This window comes from Dasypus novemcinctus, chromosome 9 (assembly GCF_030445035.2).
Source record: "Dasypus novemcinctus isolate mDasNov1 chromosome 9, mDasNov1.1.hap2, whole genome shotgun sequence".
Lineage (NCBI taxonomy): Eukaryota > Metazoa > Chordata > Mammalia > Cingulata > Dasypodidae > Dasypus > Dasypus novemcinctus.
In genome coordinates, this window is record NC_080681.1 from 129,802,142 (window position 1) to 129,817,021 (window position 14,880).

At 70.3% G+C, this 14,880-nt stretch overlaps 1 protein-coding gene across 1 annotated transcript in view; it reads left to right on the forward strand.

The window, feature by feature from the left end:
- The first annotated feature begins 5,129 nt into the window (after nt 1-5,129).
- Nucleotides 5,130-14,880, forward strand: part of MEGF6 (multiple EGF like domains 6) — a 33,944-nt gene continuing 24,193 nt past the window's right edge. The window contains exons 1-2 of the mRNA XM_058304592.2: nt 5,130-5,295; nt 8,525-8,647. Of these exons, the coding sequence (XP_058160575.1) occupies nt 5,130-5,295; nt 8,525-8,647 (289 nt within the window). The remainder of the gene's footprint in view (nt 5,296-8,524; nt 8,648-14,880) is intronic.

The following is a 14,880-nucleotide window of genomic DNA, read 5'->3' on the forward strand; positions in this document are numbered from 1 at the left end:
CCGCCTCCCCCGAAGCCCGTGTCCGCTGAGCCCCGCCGCCCTCTCCATCCTCCCGGCGCTGCCCGGTCAGGCCCCGTGGCCCCCACCACCCTCTGCCTGGGTCACAGGGACCCCCCGCTTCCATCACCCGCTGTCCCTGTCTTGTCCTGTGCGGCCCACGGATGCTCCCCGCGCCCCAGGCCAGGCGTCGCCCAGAGCAAGCTCTGGGGTGCCCATGCCTTCCGCTCACACCTCGTTGGCCGAAGCCACGGGGCGGCAGAGCAGGGCTGGGGGCTTCCCTCCCTGCCCGCCTTGGCAAGCTCCCTCGCCACACCTGAGGACATGCTCAGGTGGCTGGGGACGATCTGTGGCTTGGCCTGAGCTACCACCCCAAGGACAGGCACCTGCCCGCTTGCCCCCCACCTGCAGAGCTGCCTCCTTTCCCCCTTCCCAGAACACCCCGCCCCCAGCCACACCCGAGGAGCAGGGTCCTGGGTCCCGCCTCAGGGTCACCTCGTCTGGAGGGTGGCTGGGGGGCCGGGAGCTGGTCTGGACAGCAGGGTCCTCTGTGGCCCCCGCTGGTGGGCAGTGTCCCCCTGGGGAGCCCCCCACACCCCGGCAGGTGTCTCAGGCCCCCACGCCCAGCTGTGCTTTGCCCAGCGCTGCTCTGTGGCCTGAGCTAGGTAGAGCCCAGCAGGCACCACGCGAGCGGCACCCGTGGTATCACGAGGCTTGGCCCAGGTGAGCCCCGAGGGCAGGCACCGTGGAGAGGGAGCAAGACAGCTGTACCCCAAAGCCTGGTGTCGGGCCACGGCTGCTGCGGAGGTGGCGGTGACATCGGGGGAGGACGGGGACCCCTGGCCCGGGCCACCGGCTCAAGGGGGTAGCGGGAGCCAGCGTGGCGACGAGGACCGCGTCCTCCTGACACAGGTACCCCGCCGGGCAGAGCCACCCAGCCCCGCGCAGCTTCCAGATCCCCCGCCAAGGCCCTGGGGGCCCTGGGGGCCGCGAGGGGGACGGCAGGGTGGCCGCGGGCTGTCATCTGGCTGGACGGTCGCGCCCCCCACCTGGCGGGTCCTGTCCCACTGCGGCCGCCCCGGGCACAACCTTGGCGCCTGGTGGCCCTTCGGGCGGCGCCGCCTGGGCTCATTCACGCCGCAGATCGTGCTGGGCTCCCTCTGCCAGGTGGGGGGACCTCGCTGCACCCCCAGGTGCCTGTCCTGCATACATCGTCGACTGAGTGAGCGAGTGGGTGAGTGCGGGGGGCCGAGGCTGGGCTCGGGGATGGCAGAGCAGGACCCCGAGTTCACGGTGGCCGCGTGCAGGGTGAGCGGGGCTCGTGGCCCACCGGGCGGTGGCCTGAGCCGTGGGCTGCCTTGAGCTTACACCTGGGGCTTCCAGCCATGCACGGGCCTGGGGTCACTCACAAGCCCCTGCCCTGCATGTGCCCCCCCTCCAGGGCTCCCCTCCACCGCTCAGGGCGGCTGCCCTGGGACCACAGGGGACCTGCTGAGCCCCGCGTCATGAGGGCTTGAGGTGCAGGTGGGGACAGAAAACTGTCCCCGGGAAGGAGACGGCCGGGGAGGACACGGCTTGGGTCACTCCCGGCGGGCAAGCTCAGGCCACGCAGAGGGATGGGGCTCCTATCCTGGTCTGCCCCTGCATGGGGGGCGAGGGGCAAGGGAAGTGCGGGGGTGGGGGGAGAGCATGGGGTGGGGGAGAGTGTGGGGGTGGAAGAGGAAAGCACGGGAGTGGGGAGTAGCTCAGGGGTGGGAGGGGGAGAGGATGGGGGTGGGAGAGATTATGGGGGTGGGAGGAACCTGGAGGGGGCAGCCCAGAGGCTGCAGGGGACTGGGGGCCAGGTGGAGCTAGGGGGCCTAGTGGGGGACTGGGGGCCAGGTGGGGGGCGGGGGCCCAGGCAGGGGCTGGGGAGCCAGGCGGATGCGGGGGGGCCGAGGCGGGGGGCTGGGGACCTGGCGGGGGTCTGGGTGCCAGGCAGGGACTGTGGGGCCAGGTGGGAGGCCGTGAGGGCCAGGTGGGGGGCCGGGGGCCAGGCGTGGGAGGGGAGAGCAGGGGGTGGAGGGGGAGAGGATGAGGGTGGGAGGGGGAGAGTGCAGGTGTGGGAGAGATTGTGAGGATGGGAGGAGCCCTGTGGGGGCAGACCAGAGGCTGCAGGGGGCGGGGGCCAGGTGGGGGCTGGGGGGCCAGGCGGATGCGGGGTCCAGGTGGGGGGCCGGGGTCCAGGTGGGGGGCTGGGTGCCAGGCGGGGACTGGGGGGCCAGGGAGGAGGCCATGGGGGCAAGGCGGGGGGCTGGGGCCCAGGCAGGGCTGGGGGCCTGGCGGGGGCTGGGGGTCAGGCAGGGGACAGGGGCAAGGCAGGGCTGGGGGGCCAGGTGGGGTTGGGGGGCCAGGTGAGGGGCGGGGGCCAGGCGGGGGGCGGGGGCCAGGCAGGGCTGGGGGGCCAGGCGGGGGGCGGGGGCCAGGCAGGCCCCTGGGGCAGGAGGCTGAAGGTTCCCAGGCAGAAGAGCAGGAGTTGCTTTTGCCCAAACTTGCCCAGAAGCGTTCCAGAAGCCCAGTCGTGCTGTGTTCCCCCTGCCGGCTGCTCTCCTCCCTGCCCGTCAGCCTGGGGGTGGGGACCCCCTGGCCCCCTTCTCCGCAGGCTCGCTGGCCCCTGAGCTGGGCTCGGCAGCCGCTGCCCTTTGCACGGACGAGTCCAGGGTCCAGAGGAGCGCGGGACTTGCCTGCACCCAAGAGCTGGCCCGCGGGGGCACTGGGCTGGCACCCTCGTCTGCTCGGGTCAGGGTCTGAGCTGGAGACCCTGATGTGGGGGTGCAGGGGCCAGAGCCGACGTCCCCAGCCTGGCTGGCGTGGGGCTGCAGGGTGGGGGGGCGGAGGCAGTGGGGGTGCAGGGGGGTCCATCACGGGACAGGGCAGCAGAAAAGCATGCCAGCAGTTGATGCCATTTGAAATTTTGCAGTAGCCTCATTAAAAGAGTAAAAAGAAATAGGTAAAGTTCACTTTACTAGTTTTACTAATACGTTTTCTGTAACCCAACGGGATCGTTTCCAGGGAGTCGGCGGAAAAATGATCAACCAGAGCTTTAGGTGCTTTTCCGTCCTAAGCCCCCGGCCGCTGCGCTTCACGGTCGGGGACCCCTGGTGGGGACGGGCGCCGGTTCAAGGGCCCCTGGCCCCGCTGTGGACAGCGCAGTTAGACTCCCGGCGCCTGCCCTTCCTTGCCTTGGGGTCTCGACAGCCGGGCCCCCGGACCCCGACTGGGCAAGACTGGGGGGACGGCGTGAGGGTGAGGCTTGGGAAGGTTCCCCGTGTCCTTCCTGTGTCCACCTCCCACTCCCCGTGGGGTTTCTCTCCGAGGGCCTGGCCCTGGGGGACGCCTCGGGGGCCCCCTGGGAGGGGCGCTAACCAAGGAACCCGGGGCCCTGCCGCCATTGAGGAACGGTGCTTGGGCAGAGGCTCCTCGCTGCGAGACCAGACCTTCCCCGCCACCCGCCTCACCCTGGCCTGGGCCCGGCCTCGGAGGACACCGCTGGGGCGCAGGCCCTGCCAGCCGGCAGCTGCGGGGAGGACCCCCCTTCCCTGATCCTGCTCGTGAGCCCTCGAGGCACAGGACCCTGCCAGGCCAGGGGGAGCGGGTGCTCCCAGCACACGGGGTGCTGGGCGGGCCAGGCCGGGGCTGCGTCCCCAGGGCAGGCCCCGGACGCTGGTGGGCTATTGGCATGACCAGATTGGTGATGAGAGCAGTGGCTAAGCCTGTCCTGCCTCAGTTTTCCCATCTCTAAAATGGGGCCAGTCACCTTCCCTGCAGGGGCCTCAGGTCACCTCGGGACGTGTGGATGTTTTCCCCCACCCTGCTGGATCTGTGACTCCTGGGCTGCTGGGAGCACGACCCCTTGACCTTCCTGAAGGAGGTGCTATAGGGGCCCCCAAGCCGTGAGCCCCCAGAGGGGCCCCAGCCCCGTGGCCCTCTCAGAAAATGCTCCTGGGATACTGCTTCTGCCTTTTGGGGAGCCATGTCAGGGAGCCTGCCCCCTCCTGTGCCCCCTGACCCCCTCCTCCTTGCAGGGTGCTGGGCAGCAGTGGGGGTGCATCTGGCAGTGGGTGCTGGGGGTCTGGGTCCGGGGACAGCCAGTTTCCAGGCACCCCTATTCCATCTCAGCGTAGCCCTGAGCGGGTGGCCCGGGGACACCCCAGTTGCCAGGGAAGGGCTACAGGGAGGAGAGGGGGCTGCAGGGGAGGGGGTGCTGGGGGCTCGGGCCCCAGCTGGAATCCCTGACCCGGGCCCCCTCCCAGTAATGAGCCGTGGGGCTGCGGGTCCAGGGCTCTGGCGGGGACCTCACTGCGTGGTTCCTGCAGGGGCAGCTGCTGCACCCCCCGCCCTCCTGGCGCCCCCGGGGTCCTGGGCTTGGAGGGGTCTCGGCCTTTGCAGCCTTCCGCCCAGGCCCCTGGCCCCTGGCAGCCAGGTCTCCCGCCATCTGGCCCCCTAAGTGCGCCTGCCGTGGCGTTTGGGGCCCCCTCCCCACTGGGGCCGATGCTGGGCCTGGCCTCGTGGGAGGGGCAGGTCTGGGCGCTGACACCGGGCGTCCCTCCGCTCGCGCTGGTGATGTGGCCTCTGCGTGCCGGCGCCCCCGACGGGCCGAGCGCGTCATTCTCTGCTGTGGCTTTTTTTCCGTGTTGGCGCCAGGAACACGTGTGTGTGTCCGTGCAAGCGTGTGCGTGCCTGGATGTCTGTGCATGTTTGCACACGTGGGGCTGTTTTGCGCGCGTGCCAGTGTTTGCCTGCCCGCGTGCCCGGGGCGTCCTCCGTGCTGGCTCCGGCGCGCCGGTCCGCGTCTGCCTGCGGGCGCCGTGGGCTGCGCCGGGGTCCCCGGCGGGAGCGCGCGCGCAGGAATGCGGGCTGGGGGCGGGCCCGGGGGCGGGCCGGGGGCTTGGCCCCTCCCCGCAGGGCGGGGCAGCCGAGAGCATAAAGGGGCGGCGCCCGCGGCTGCGGGCGGCGCGGAGTGGAGCGGCTCGGGCCGGTGTGCGTGCGCCCCGCGGCGGAGGCGGCGCCCGAGCGCGGATCCCGGGCCTGGGCCGGGGCGCACGGCGAGGCGTGCTTGGGGGTCCCCGCTCCCCCGGTGCGCGGGCCGGGCCATGGAGGCGCCCCGGGGCCGCGGCGGGCTGGCGGCGCTCTGGTGCCTCGGGCTCCTGGGGGGCCTGGCGCGCGTGGCGGGCACGCACTACCGCTACCTGTGGAGGGGCTGCTACCCGTGCCCCCGGGACCAGGGCGCCTACCCCGTGCGCACCGAGCAGAGGCCAGGTGGGCGGGCGGCCGGGCTGCCTTTGTTTCCTCTTTTCGAACTTGGCGGCGGGTCTGGCCGCGCGCGGCTGCGGGGAGCGGGGGTGGCAGCGCCGGGATGCCAGGGGAGCCGCTCAGGGACGGGCCGGGGATGAAACAGCCTCTTGCCTCTGCCCGTGGGCACAGAGCCGCCCCCTGATGGCACCGGCGGCCGCGGGGGTCAGGGGAAAGCAGGCTGGAGACCAGGTCGCGGGGGGCCGCTCCTGGGTGTGGCTGCGGCTGCTGGGGTGGCAGGTGCGGGAAGTGGGGCTCCCTGGCTCCTGCCCCCTGCCCCGTGTCTGCCTGCTCCCTTTGCAAGCCTGTCACCTGAGGACCCCAGCAGCCGCTGCCGGCAGGAGACCCCCGTCCCCCACCCCCCACACTTGGAATCTGGTACCCGCCCCAGGCCAGCCTCCCTCCTTGGAGCCTCCCTTGTGTTCCGAGCTTGGGGCTGGGCATCCTGGGGAATGGCGAGGTAGGCTGTGGCAGCGCGTCCCCAGTGAGTCACCAGCAGGGCTGGGGTGGGGGGAGGCAGGGTTTCTCTTCCAAGGCCCCCAGGCCCTGAGCCGGGCCGGTGGCGGCTGCTCGTTGTTCGGGGCCAGCCTTTGCCCTCCCCGTGCCCAAGGGGCACAGACTGTGTTCCGTCCCTCGGTCAGCCAGCCGGCCTCCCCTGGCCACGTCAGGCTCAGTCCCCACGGGGTGGGCGGCCCTCCTGCTCAGCCAGGCCCCTGTCCCTCCACCCTGGGGCCCTGAGCGCCGCGAGACCGTGGAGCATCCAGAGGCCATGGGCGGGGGCTTGGGGAGCTGGAGTGCCCCTGCCCTGCTCAGCTGGTGTGGGGAGGGGGGGAAGGCCCGTGGATGCTGGGGTGCGTGCTCAGGGGTGAGGACGCAGTAGTGTGTTTGAGGGAGCAGCGCTCCGAGCCCACGATCACCACTCCTGAGTGGGGCTTCCCGGAAGGACCCCGAAGGCTCGATGAGCACTCTGAGTCGGTGCAGCCTCCCAGGGGCGTTTGGGCTGCGTTCCCAGGGGCCTGTCAGTGTGTCCAGGGCCAAGAACCTGCACGACTGGGTGGTGCCTGCGGTGGGGGCAGGGTCCCGGCGCAGGGCCTGTGTTAGATGGGACAGCGTCACTGGGGGTGCCCTGCCACCCCCCCAGCTTGGCAGACACTGTGGGTCTAGCCCGGCTCCCAGGGGAGACCGTGTCACCAGCTGCCAGCGTCTGCTGCAGACCCGGGGACGAGGTTGCCAAGGGCCCTGGCTGTGGATCTCGGGGCGGGGGGGGGGCCGCTGAGGGGGACCTCCAGGGACGCGGGGACTTTCCTGCACAGCCCCCGCCCGGCTGTCCCTAAAATAGCTGTCTGCAGCCCGCCTCCCTGGCCCCAGCCCGCGGCAGCCCTGCAGGCCCTGCGGGTAGCTCTGGGGCTGATCGGAGCTGCCAGGGCTTGTCTCTGGCCCTTCCCGGAAGTGAGTGGCTGGGCCTTGGGCCGAGAGGACAGAGGGGCTAGCCCCCGGGCCAGGCTTCTGTCTCAGGCAGGGGTCCCCCCGGGTCATCTCCAGCTCCTCCAGGCCTTCACTGGGGGCACCACCACCTGGCGTTTAGGGCACGATGGGCGCGGCAGGGGCCGTGGCCCAGTACGGGTACCCCCCAATGCACCTGGGTAGCTGGGTAAAGACTTGGCCTTTGGGGTGGCAGGGCCTGGCATCTCTCTGTGTCCTGCTCGCCCAGGCTGGGCCATCCCACGTCAGGGTGAGGCCGGGCACAGAGCTTGGGGGACCCACAAACTCACGTGGGCGCCCAGCCACGTCGGCCCATGTGGCTCTTCTTCCCAGAGGTCTCCATACGGCTGGTTTGGCTGACTTTTACTGAGCTCCTACTGTATGCCCAGTCCAGCATGGCCGCCTTGTCTCGGGGGCAGGGGCGGCCTCTCAGCCGTGGGTCACAGGGTCTCCCGGGCCTTGGCACTGCCCCGTCTGCTTCCGGCAGGGGGGTGGGTGGGGACAGGTGGCCTGCAGTTGGTGGTCCGGGGCACAGCGGGACATGTTGTCCTGGCAGTGGGTACATGCAGGACCTCATGGGGGACACCCTGCAAGGCCCTGAGCCCCCCCACCTCCATCCCACATCAGGACCCTGGGGACAAGGAGCGGGATAGGGGCAGGGCTGGGTACCCTGCAGGTGCCCGTGGCTCCCCTTGGCCAGCGCCTGCCCCGCCCCCACCTGTCCGCCCCCTGCCCTGGATGCGGGTGCTGCGCCTTCGCTCCCGGGCTGGGGGCTCCGTCAGCGCTGGTGCTGCAGGGGCCTGGGGCGCTCCGAGTGGGCCCTCTGCAGGGGTGAGATGGGGGCTGCAGGGACCGGCCCAGCGTGGGTGGCCCTCCTGCGGGGGAGCCCCTGGGGTCCCCGGGGCTGACGCGGCCTGTCTTAGTTTCTGGGGCGGCCTCAACGAAGTCCCGCAAGTTGGGGCCTTGAGACGACTGAAGTTTCTCTTCTCCCGGTTCTGGTGGCCGCAAGTCCGTGTCTGGGCGTGGCAGGGCCGCCCTGGGAAGCCCGCGGGGGTCCCTCCCGCCCACCTGGCCTCAGGTGCACGGCCTTCCTTGGCGCCCTGTGGCTTGTCCACGCGTCACTGCCGTGCCTCGACCTCCCTGTGTTGTTCTGTCTCTTCTTGTTATGAGGATCCTGGCTCCTGGATTTAGGGACCCCTTAACCAGGATGATTTCACCTCACCATCTTTCGTTACACCCACAAAGGCCTTATTTTCAAATGAGGTCACCTCCTGAGGCTGCGAGTCTTGGGGGACCCTCACCCCCTGCAGGGCCCCCTGCCCTGGCCTTCTGGAAGCTTCCTGCGACCTGGGGAGGGGCCTCTCGTAGGCTCACGCCCTCCTCGGGCCTGCAGACCCCAGAGGAGCGAGCGCAACGGCCCTGGCTTTGCCCTTGGGGGTGCTGTGTGCGTGGGCTCCGACTGGGGGGCGCTGGAGCCGCCACCCTCGGCCGCCCCCACATTCCGGCCGGGATCACGCGACTGGGGTCGCCTGGCTGCCCTCCCTCTCTGGCTCTGGCACGTGTGGGTGTGGGTGGGGGGCTGGGGGCGTGGCCCGAGCAGGAGGGGCCTGGGAGGCGAGGGGACTCGACCCTGGCAGGGCTGAGCTGGGGTGCTGCGGGGCGTCCCTGGTGGGTGCCCGGCTGTTGACCTCCGCCCCCCCCATGTCCTGCCCAGATGTCGACGAGTGCCAGGTGCACAATGGGGGCTGCCAGCACAGGTGTGTGAACAGCCCCGGCTCCTACCTGTGCGAGTGCCGGGCCGGCTTCCGGCTGCACGCCGACGGCAGGACCTGTCTGGGTAAGCGTGGCCGGCGCCCCCACCCCCCGGGTGTGCCCGGGCAAGGGGGAGGGTCCCCTGCACGCCTGGCGCTGCCGGGCTGCCACGGGGCGTGTGGGCGCGGCGTGGCACCTGCTGCTGGAGGAGCGCCTTCCTGCTGAGCATGGGGTCCCGGGAGGCCCCTCTGCCCAGGGTCGGGGCACCGCCAGCACCGTTTACAGGGGAGGAGGCCAGGGCTCGGGCTGGCGACGGCCACGTTCGGAGGTGCCCAGCGGTCCCGTGACGGCTGGGAATCGGCCCGAGGCGGGGAACGCGGGGCCAGATGTCTCAGCCTTCGCTCCCTGGATCCCGCTGACGTGCTGGCGGGTTGCGTGGTTCCAGCCTCCTGTGGCTGCGGGAGCCCTGGGCCGTCGCGCTGCCGTGGGCGCTCGGGGTCCAGGCCTGGCTTTGCAGCCCCCGTAGGACATGAGCCCAGCCTTGGCCTGCAGGACCCGGGAGCTTGGGGGGCTTCAGTGGTGGGGGGTGGGGGGCGCAAACCAGGACACTCAGGCTAGTGCCCTCTGCCATGGGGAGGGGCTCGGTGGGGCCACCGTGGCCACCGACTGTGGCCCCAGCAGGCGCAGAGGGTTGGCAGGGAGAGGGGAGCGCCTGGCGCCGGAGGTAGCGCCGCTGGTGGGAGGGCCGAGGGCGGGGCAGCAGCTCCTCGCGGCCTGGGGACCCCCTGGTTCAGGAAGGCAGCGTGCAGCCCCCCTCCAGCCGGCCCTCTCCTGGGGGCCCCTCCCTGGGGCCTCTCCACCTGGGAGGCCACGTGGGGTCGACCCTGGTGTGTGGAGGCCAGTGTCTTGCTTCCCAGCAGTGGGCTCCCCGACGCCCCTTTGGCCCCAGAGGGTGGGGTGAGGGGCTCCTCGTCCCCCCTGCAGGCCCAGGGCACAGCCTGGGTGGGCTCTGCGGCCCCTTTTGGTGCCTTGCTGCCATGTGGCCCAGCCGAGCGCCAGCCCCAGGGGGCCACCACCCCCACGCCTGCGTCCCCGAGCGATCAGCTGCCTGTAAACCTCTCCGGGTGGAAAGTGGAAACAGATGCAGGAATGCCGCGCCACGCTCCAAGCAGGACAGTCTGCAGCCCTGTCCACGTGACGGGGCCTGCCGCCCCAGGGACCCCGGCCCCCCAGAGTTGGCCCTGGGTGGGGGCCATGGCCTCCCCAACCTTCTCTCCGGCAGGCTCTCTTTGGGCCCGGGGGTGGTCCCGGGTGGGCAGGGGAGGGCCTTCCGAGCACCCCTCCTCTCGCCTGCCCCCCACCTCTCCACGGCACCTGTCGCTAGGACCACAGCCTTGGGGGGCACCTTCTGGGCATCGACCCCACGAGCTTTCTCGGGAGATGCCGTGCTCCCAACGGCCCCAGAAGGCTGGGTTTTAGCGCTTGCTTCTAGAAAGGGCCTTTCGGGGGTCTAACTCCAGAGCCCGCGTGGGCTGCACCCAGCCACCTGCCACTGCCGACACCCGTGGCCCCCAGATGCTTCGTGCCCAGCTTTGGCGTGGGCGTGCCCCCAGGGCCCCCGGGGCGAGCCTTACCTGTGGCCACACCTGGCCGAGGTGCTTTCTTCAGGCAGGGTCTGGGCGGCGGCGGTGCTCACCTTTTCTCTTCCTGCAAAGCCCCCACGTCCCCTGACCCCGCCCCCAGCCTGAAGCTCCAGGTGCGCGGCCCCTGCCGTCCTCGGCGCTGCCAGGTGCCCGTGCCCACTCGCTGCCCTGACTTCCCTCCTCAGCCCGCACCGGGCTCGCCACCCTCGGTGACCCTGGCTGCCGAGACGGGCGGCGCCTTCCCTCTCCCCCCCGGTGCCTGCGACTGCCTGGGGCGGGCCAGCTTGAGCCCCTTCTCGGGTAGCCCCTGGCACGGGCACCGGGCGCCCCTTCCCGGCGCTCCCCGGAACCCCCACCCTGCTCGCGCCCCCTCATTGGGCCGTCCCCAACTCTGGCTGTCGGCAGAAGAGTCCACGGAGCCAGAGCTCCGGGAAGAGGCTCTCGGCTCCCTCGGGACCTGCCTGCCGGGCCTCCTGGGGTGACCCCGGGAGCGGCGTGGGTTTGCCGGGCTGGGTCCGGGGAGCCCCTGCCGCTGCCCTCCAGGCGGGGTCCTGGGAGCTCCAGGCGTGGCGCCCTGCTGGATCCTTTGTGTGCAGAGCCAGTCTCTCCCGGGGCGCCCCGCCTTCTTGCGCACGAGCTCCCCGGTGCTGTGTGCCCCACCCTGTGGGGGGTCCCAGGCCAGGGGCCTCCTGAGGGGGCTCCCACCCGGTGGAGGGCACTGCCCGTTCCACGCCAGCCCGGACTCTCGAGGCGCTGCTTGGGGGGGGGGGCTCTGCCGCTGGGGTAAGGCCCTTCCCCCTCCCAGTGGGGGGCGGGTCGTGGGGCAGGACGGGGGCCCCGTCCTCTGCTTCACGGTGGCCCCTCTGTGCAGCCCGCGCAGGCCCTGAGCAGCTGCTCAGCGGGAGCCCAGCTGGCTCGGCACCCCTCCCTGGGCCCTACTGGGACCCTCGCGGCCGTGAGCACTCTGGGACCTTGCAGTGACGGGGGGGCTCCCTGGACGAGCCCCCACCCCAGCAGCTGGCAGTGAGGACAGGGGGCTCCGGTGGGGAAGATGCTGGGTTGTCTGACCCTCGGTGCCAGGTGGGCTCGTGGAGGGGGCAGGGAGCGAGGGGCCACCAGGGCAGGGTCCTGGGCCGGGAGCAGCTGGGAGCCCCCACACCACGAAATGCCAAAAAGGCCTTGGCTTTTTAAAGAGAGTTTTCTGGAAGGAGCGTGCGATGGGCCCTGCTGCGAGCTGGGGTGTTGGGTGCGCGGGCCCTGGGCACACTCACCCGTCCTGGACACCCTCGGCCAGCCTGGCTTCCGGAAGCAGAGCCGCCCCGGGTCTTCCCGGGCTCCGTGGGCCCGGCCGAGTTCCGATCCCCCCGCTTCTCACCCGCCTGCGGCTCTGAGCCAACCCCCTGGCGTCTGCATTTTTTGCCAAGCGGGGCGGCCCGAGCTCGGAGGGCCGGGCAGTGTGTCGCTTTGTTCTTGATCTGCCCAAGGCCTTGAACAGTGTGTGTGGGGGGAGGAGACCCCACCTCTGTGAGCTTGGTGGCCCCCCAGTGACACCTGCCTCTTCCTGGCCTTTTGGGCCCTGGCCTTGGTGCCTCTGCCTGAGGGACCCCTTGATCACTGGCCCCCCGGCAGCGTCCGCTGGTGTGATGCCCTGGAGGCCGCTCGGGGAGGGTGGGCTGTGCGTCCGCCCCCCTTGGCCGTTGGTGGGGGGCCTGGAGGGGAGCCTGCCGCCAGTATGCAGCCCCACAGCTGCCCCCTGCCCTGCTCAGGTGGCTCCAGGCGTCCAGCCTGCCGCCCGGCTCTGCTCTGGTGCCACCCCCAGCCGCCTGCTCGGAGGAGGGGCTCTGCGGCGGCCGCGGCTGCCGCGTCAGGGGTCGGGGACTGAGGTCGCGCAGGACCTGGAGGGTGAGGCCTGTCCCGGCAGAGCCACAGGCGCAGGTCTGCGGATGTTTTCCACTTCCCTCCGGATCCCGCAGTAGGCCGCCATCGGGCCGAGGGAGCCGCTTCCCGGGTTTGGAGGCCTGGGGGAGCCCCCCAGCCCCCGTGGGCTGCCGCACGCGGGAAGGGGCTGGGGGGCTTGGCCGAGTGCAGGTCCCGGAGGTGCCTTGGGGCCGAAGGTCAGCCCTGAGCTGGGGGAGGCAGGAGTGGCCACTCCCCAGGGGTCCAGGGGTGGCGACAGCTGCTGGGCTGGATATGGAGACCCCATAGGGCAGGCGGGGGCAGGCGGGGGCAGGAGGGGCATGGGGGAGCAGGCGGGGCATAGAGGGGGCAGGTGGGGCATGGCGGGGGCAGGCAGGGCATGGGGGGCATGGGGGGGTATGGGGGGCAGTCGGGGCATGGTAGAGGCAGGTGGGGCAGGCGTAGGCGGGCGGGGCATGGGGGGACGGGGGGGGGCAGGCGGGGGCAGGCGGGGCATGGTGGGGGCCGGCCCAAGCCGAGGTTGGGCAGGGCAGGGGGGTGATCATGGGGGCTGGAGCTGGGGAGCAAAGCCAGGTTGGGACCGTCAGGAGGGAGCTGACGTCCAGGCCTGGGGCGGGGAGGTGGGCAACTTCCCCCCAGTAGGGGCCTCCCTGAGGGGGTGCAGGTGGGACTGGGACCCCAGCAGTGAGAAGGGGCCGGCCTCGCCAGGACTGGGCCTGGGGGACATGGCGAGCAGCCGCCAGCATTCTGCGCGGCTCTGCCCTGGCAGTGCCCGCATGGGCAGCCCTCCGCCCAGCCTCCAGCTTTTGCCTCCCACTGCCCCTGCTCTCTAGGAGCACCTGGCACCCCTCGAAGGCTGTCCGGGCCCCCCTAGCACCTGTCTCTAGGAAAAGCTGCTGCTCCGAAGGCAAGGGTGGGACGAGCTGCCGTCTGAGAGGTGGGCACCGGGCAGGGGTGTCCAGCCTCGCCGGGGCCAGGGCACAGGGCCAACACAGCACGTCCTCTCCCTGCGGGGGGGGGGGGGGTGGGCTCTGGCCGCCCCACGGTTGAGCAGGACTTGTCTCTGTCAGGTGTTGGCTTCAGCTGGAATTGAGGGGCCCGGTGAGTGAGCGCCTGGTGTCACCAGGTGCGTGGACAAGGACCACCATTTGCAAAACTCCAGGGCCGCCGTTTACATGGGCTGCAACGTGGCTGGTGCCCCCCACGTGGCACAGGGGCCCCCTTCAGAAGAGGGGGGTGGAGTGCAAGGCACAAGGCAGGAGCGCAGGCTCCCGGGGGCGGGGCTGCAGGGGCAGGGGCGGGGCCAGGTGGAGCACCTGCCTCCTGTCTTGCCATCCTGGCCCCAAGGGAGGCCTTCCTAGAAGGACGGGCTGCAGTGGCCGCTGACCACACGTGGCGAGAGCCTCCTGGGACTGAGAAGCCAGACCCATCTGAGGCCAGTGTTTACCAACCTTCCCTCACCCTGCGGGAAGCCAGGAGCCCCCTCAGCCACCCAGCACCGCACGCCTGGGTTGGAGAGGTGAGCACCGCGAGGCAGGCCTGGCCGTGGTGCTGGCGGTCGCCACACCGGCTGGCCTTCAGCCTGAGCATCACCCTCAGCGCATGGGCTCAGGCTGGCCGGCATGGTGGGCCTGGGGGCAGGGCCACCAGCCAAGCCACCCTCAAGGTCCACAGCCAACTGTCCCCACCTGCCGGGTCGCCAGTGCTCAGTTGGCACCTGATGCTCGCCTCGAGCCTAGAACCCAGGGCTCAGGTTCTGTCCTCTGAGCCCAGAGAGCACCTTGGTCACAAGTGTAGCACCTTCAGGGGCAGAGACTGCACTGGCCCTGGGGAGCAGGCCCTCGACTCTGCAAAAAATTTGTTTTCTAGAATGTCCAGTTTCCTGTAGGAGTGACAGCCTCACTCCTTCTGAGGAGCTTGAGATCTCACATGTAACAGGTCTCTTGAGCAGTGCTGACTCCTGCTGGCAGAAGGTAGAATTGCAGCCCAGCTCTTTTAGAGCCTCCAGGGTCTCCTGAGTGAAGCGGCGTGTCTTATGGTTTGCAAACTGGGGAGTCAGCTCTCCCTCCGCTGGAGTCTAATGATTCTGATCTGGAAGTGGGCAGGGACTAAGCAAGGCCAAGAAAAGAGCCTAGAGTCAGGAAGGGGCAAAAGCACCGGGCAGTTTTGCTGAAATGTGCCGCAGTGCTGCTCCGTTTTTAAATACCAGTCAACAACCTTTCTTGTAGGGTTTTTTTTTCCTTTGAGAAGCTATCGCTTTGGTGTTCCAGTTCAGAGAAAGAGGTTCAGAGAAAATGGGGTTCACTGTGGAGCCAGCCTTTTGGGGACAGCCCTGCCCGCAGTCAAGGGTTGTTTGCCACTGCTGTCACTTTGGAGTGAATTCCTCACCTGCCTTCTGGAGAATGCCCTCAGCTTCGCGGAGTGCCTGCGCTTGGGCCTGAGGTGGTCAGCAGCCAGGTGGGAGCCTTCTGGGCTTGGTTCCGTGGCCAGGTTTTGCAAAGACTGAGGAGAGCGGAGACGCCCGCCATCTCCAGGGAGGTGGTCCCTGAGCTGGCCGGCCCCGTGCAGGAACAAATCTGCCGCTCTCAGCTTTCTGGGAATCCACACCACGGGCAGGATGAGTCTGGACTTGGCTCCTTTGCATGCACAGCTTGGGAACATCTGGAATGTTCTAAGCTTTGTGGTACAGAGTGGAGAGGATGGGCTCGGGAGCGTGCAAGGCTATGCGGGGAGCCTGCACCCCCTCTGCCTGCAGCCC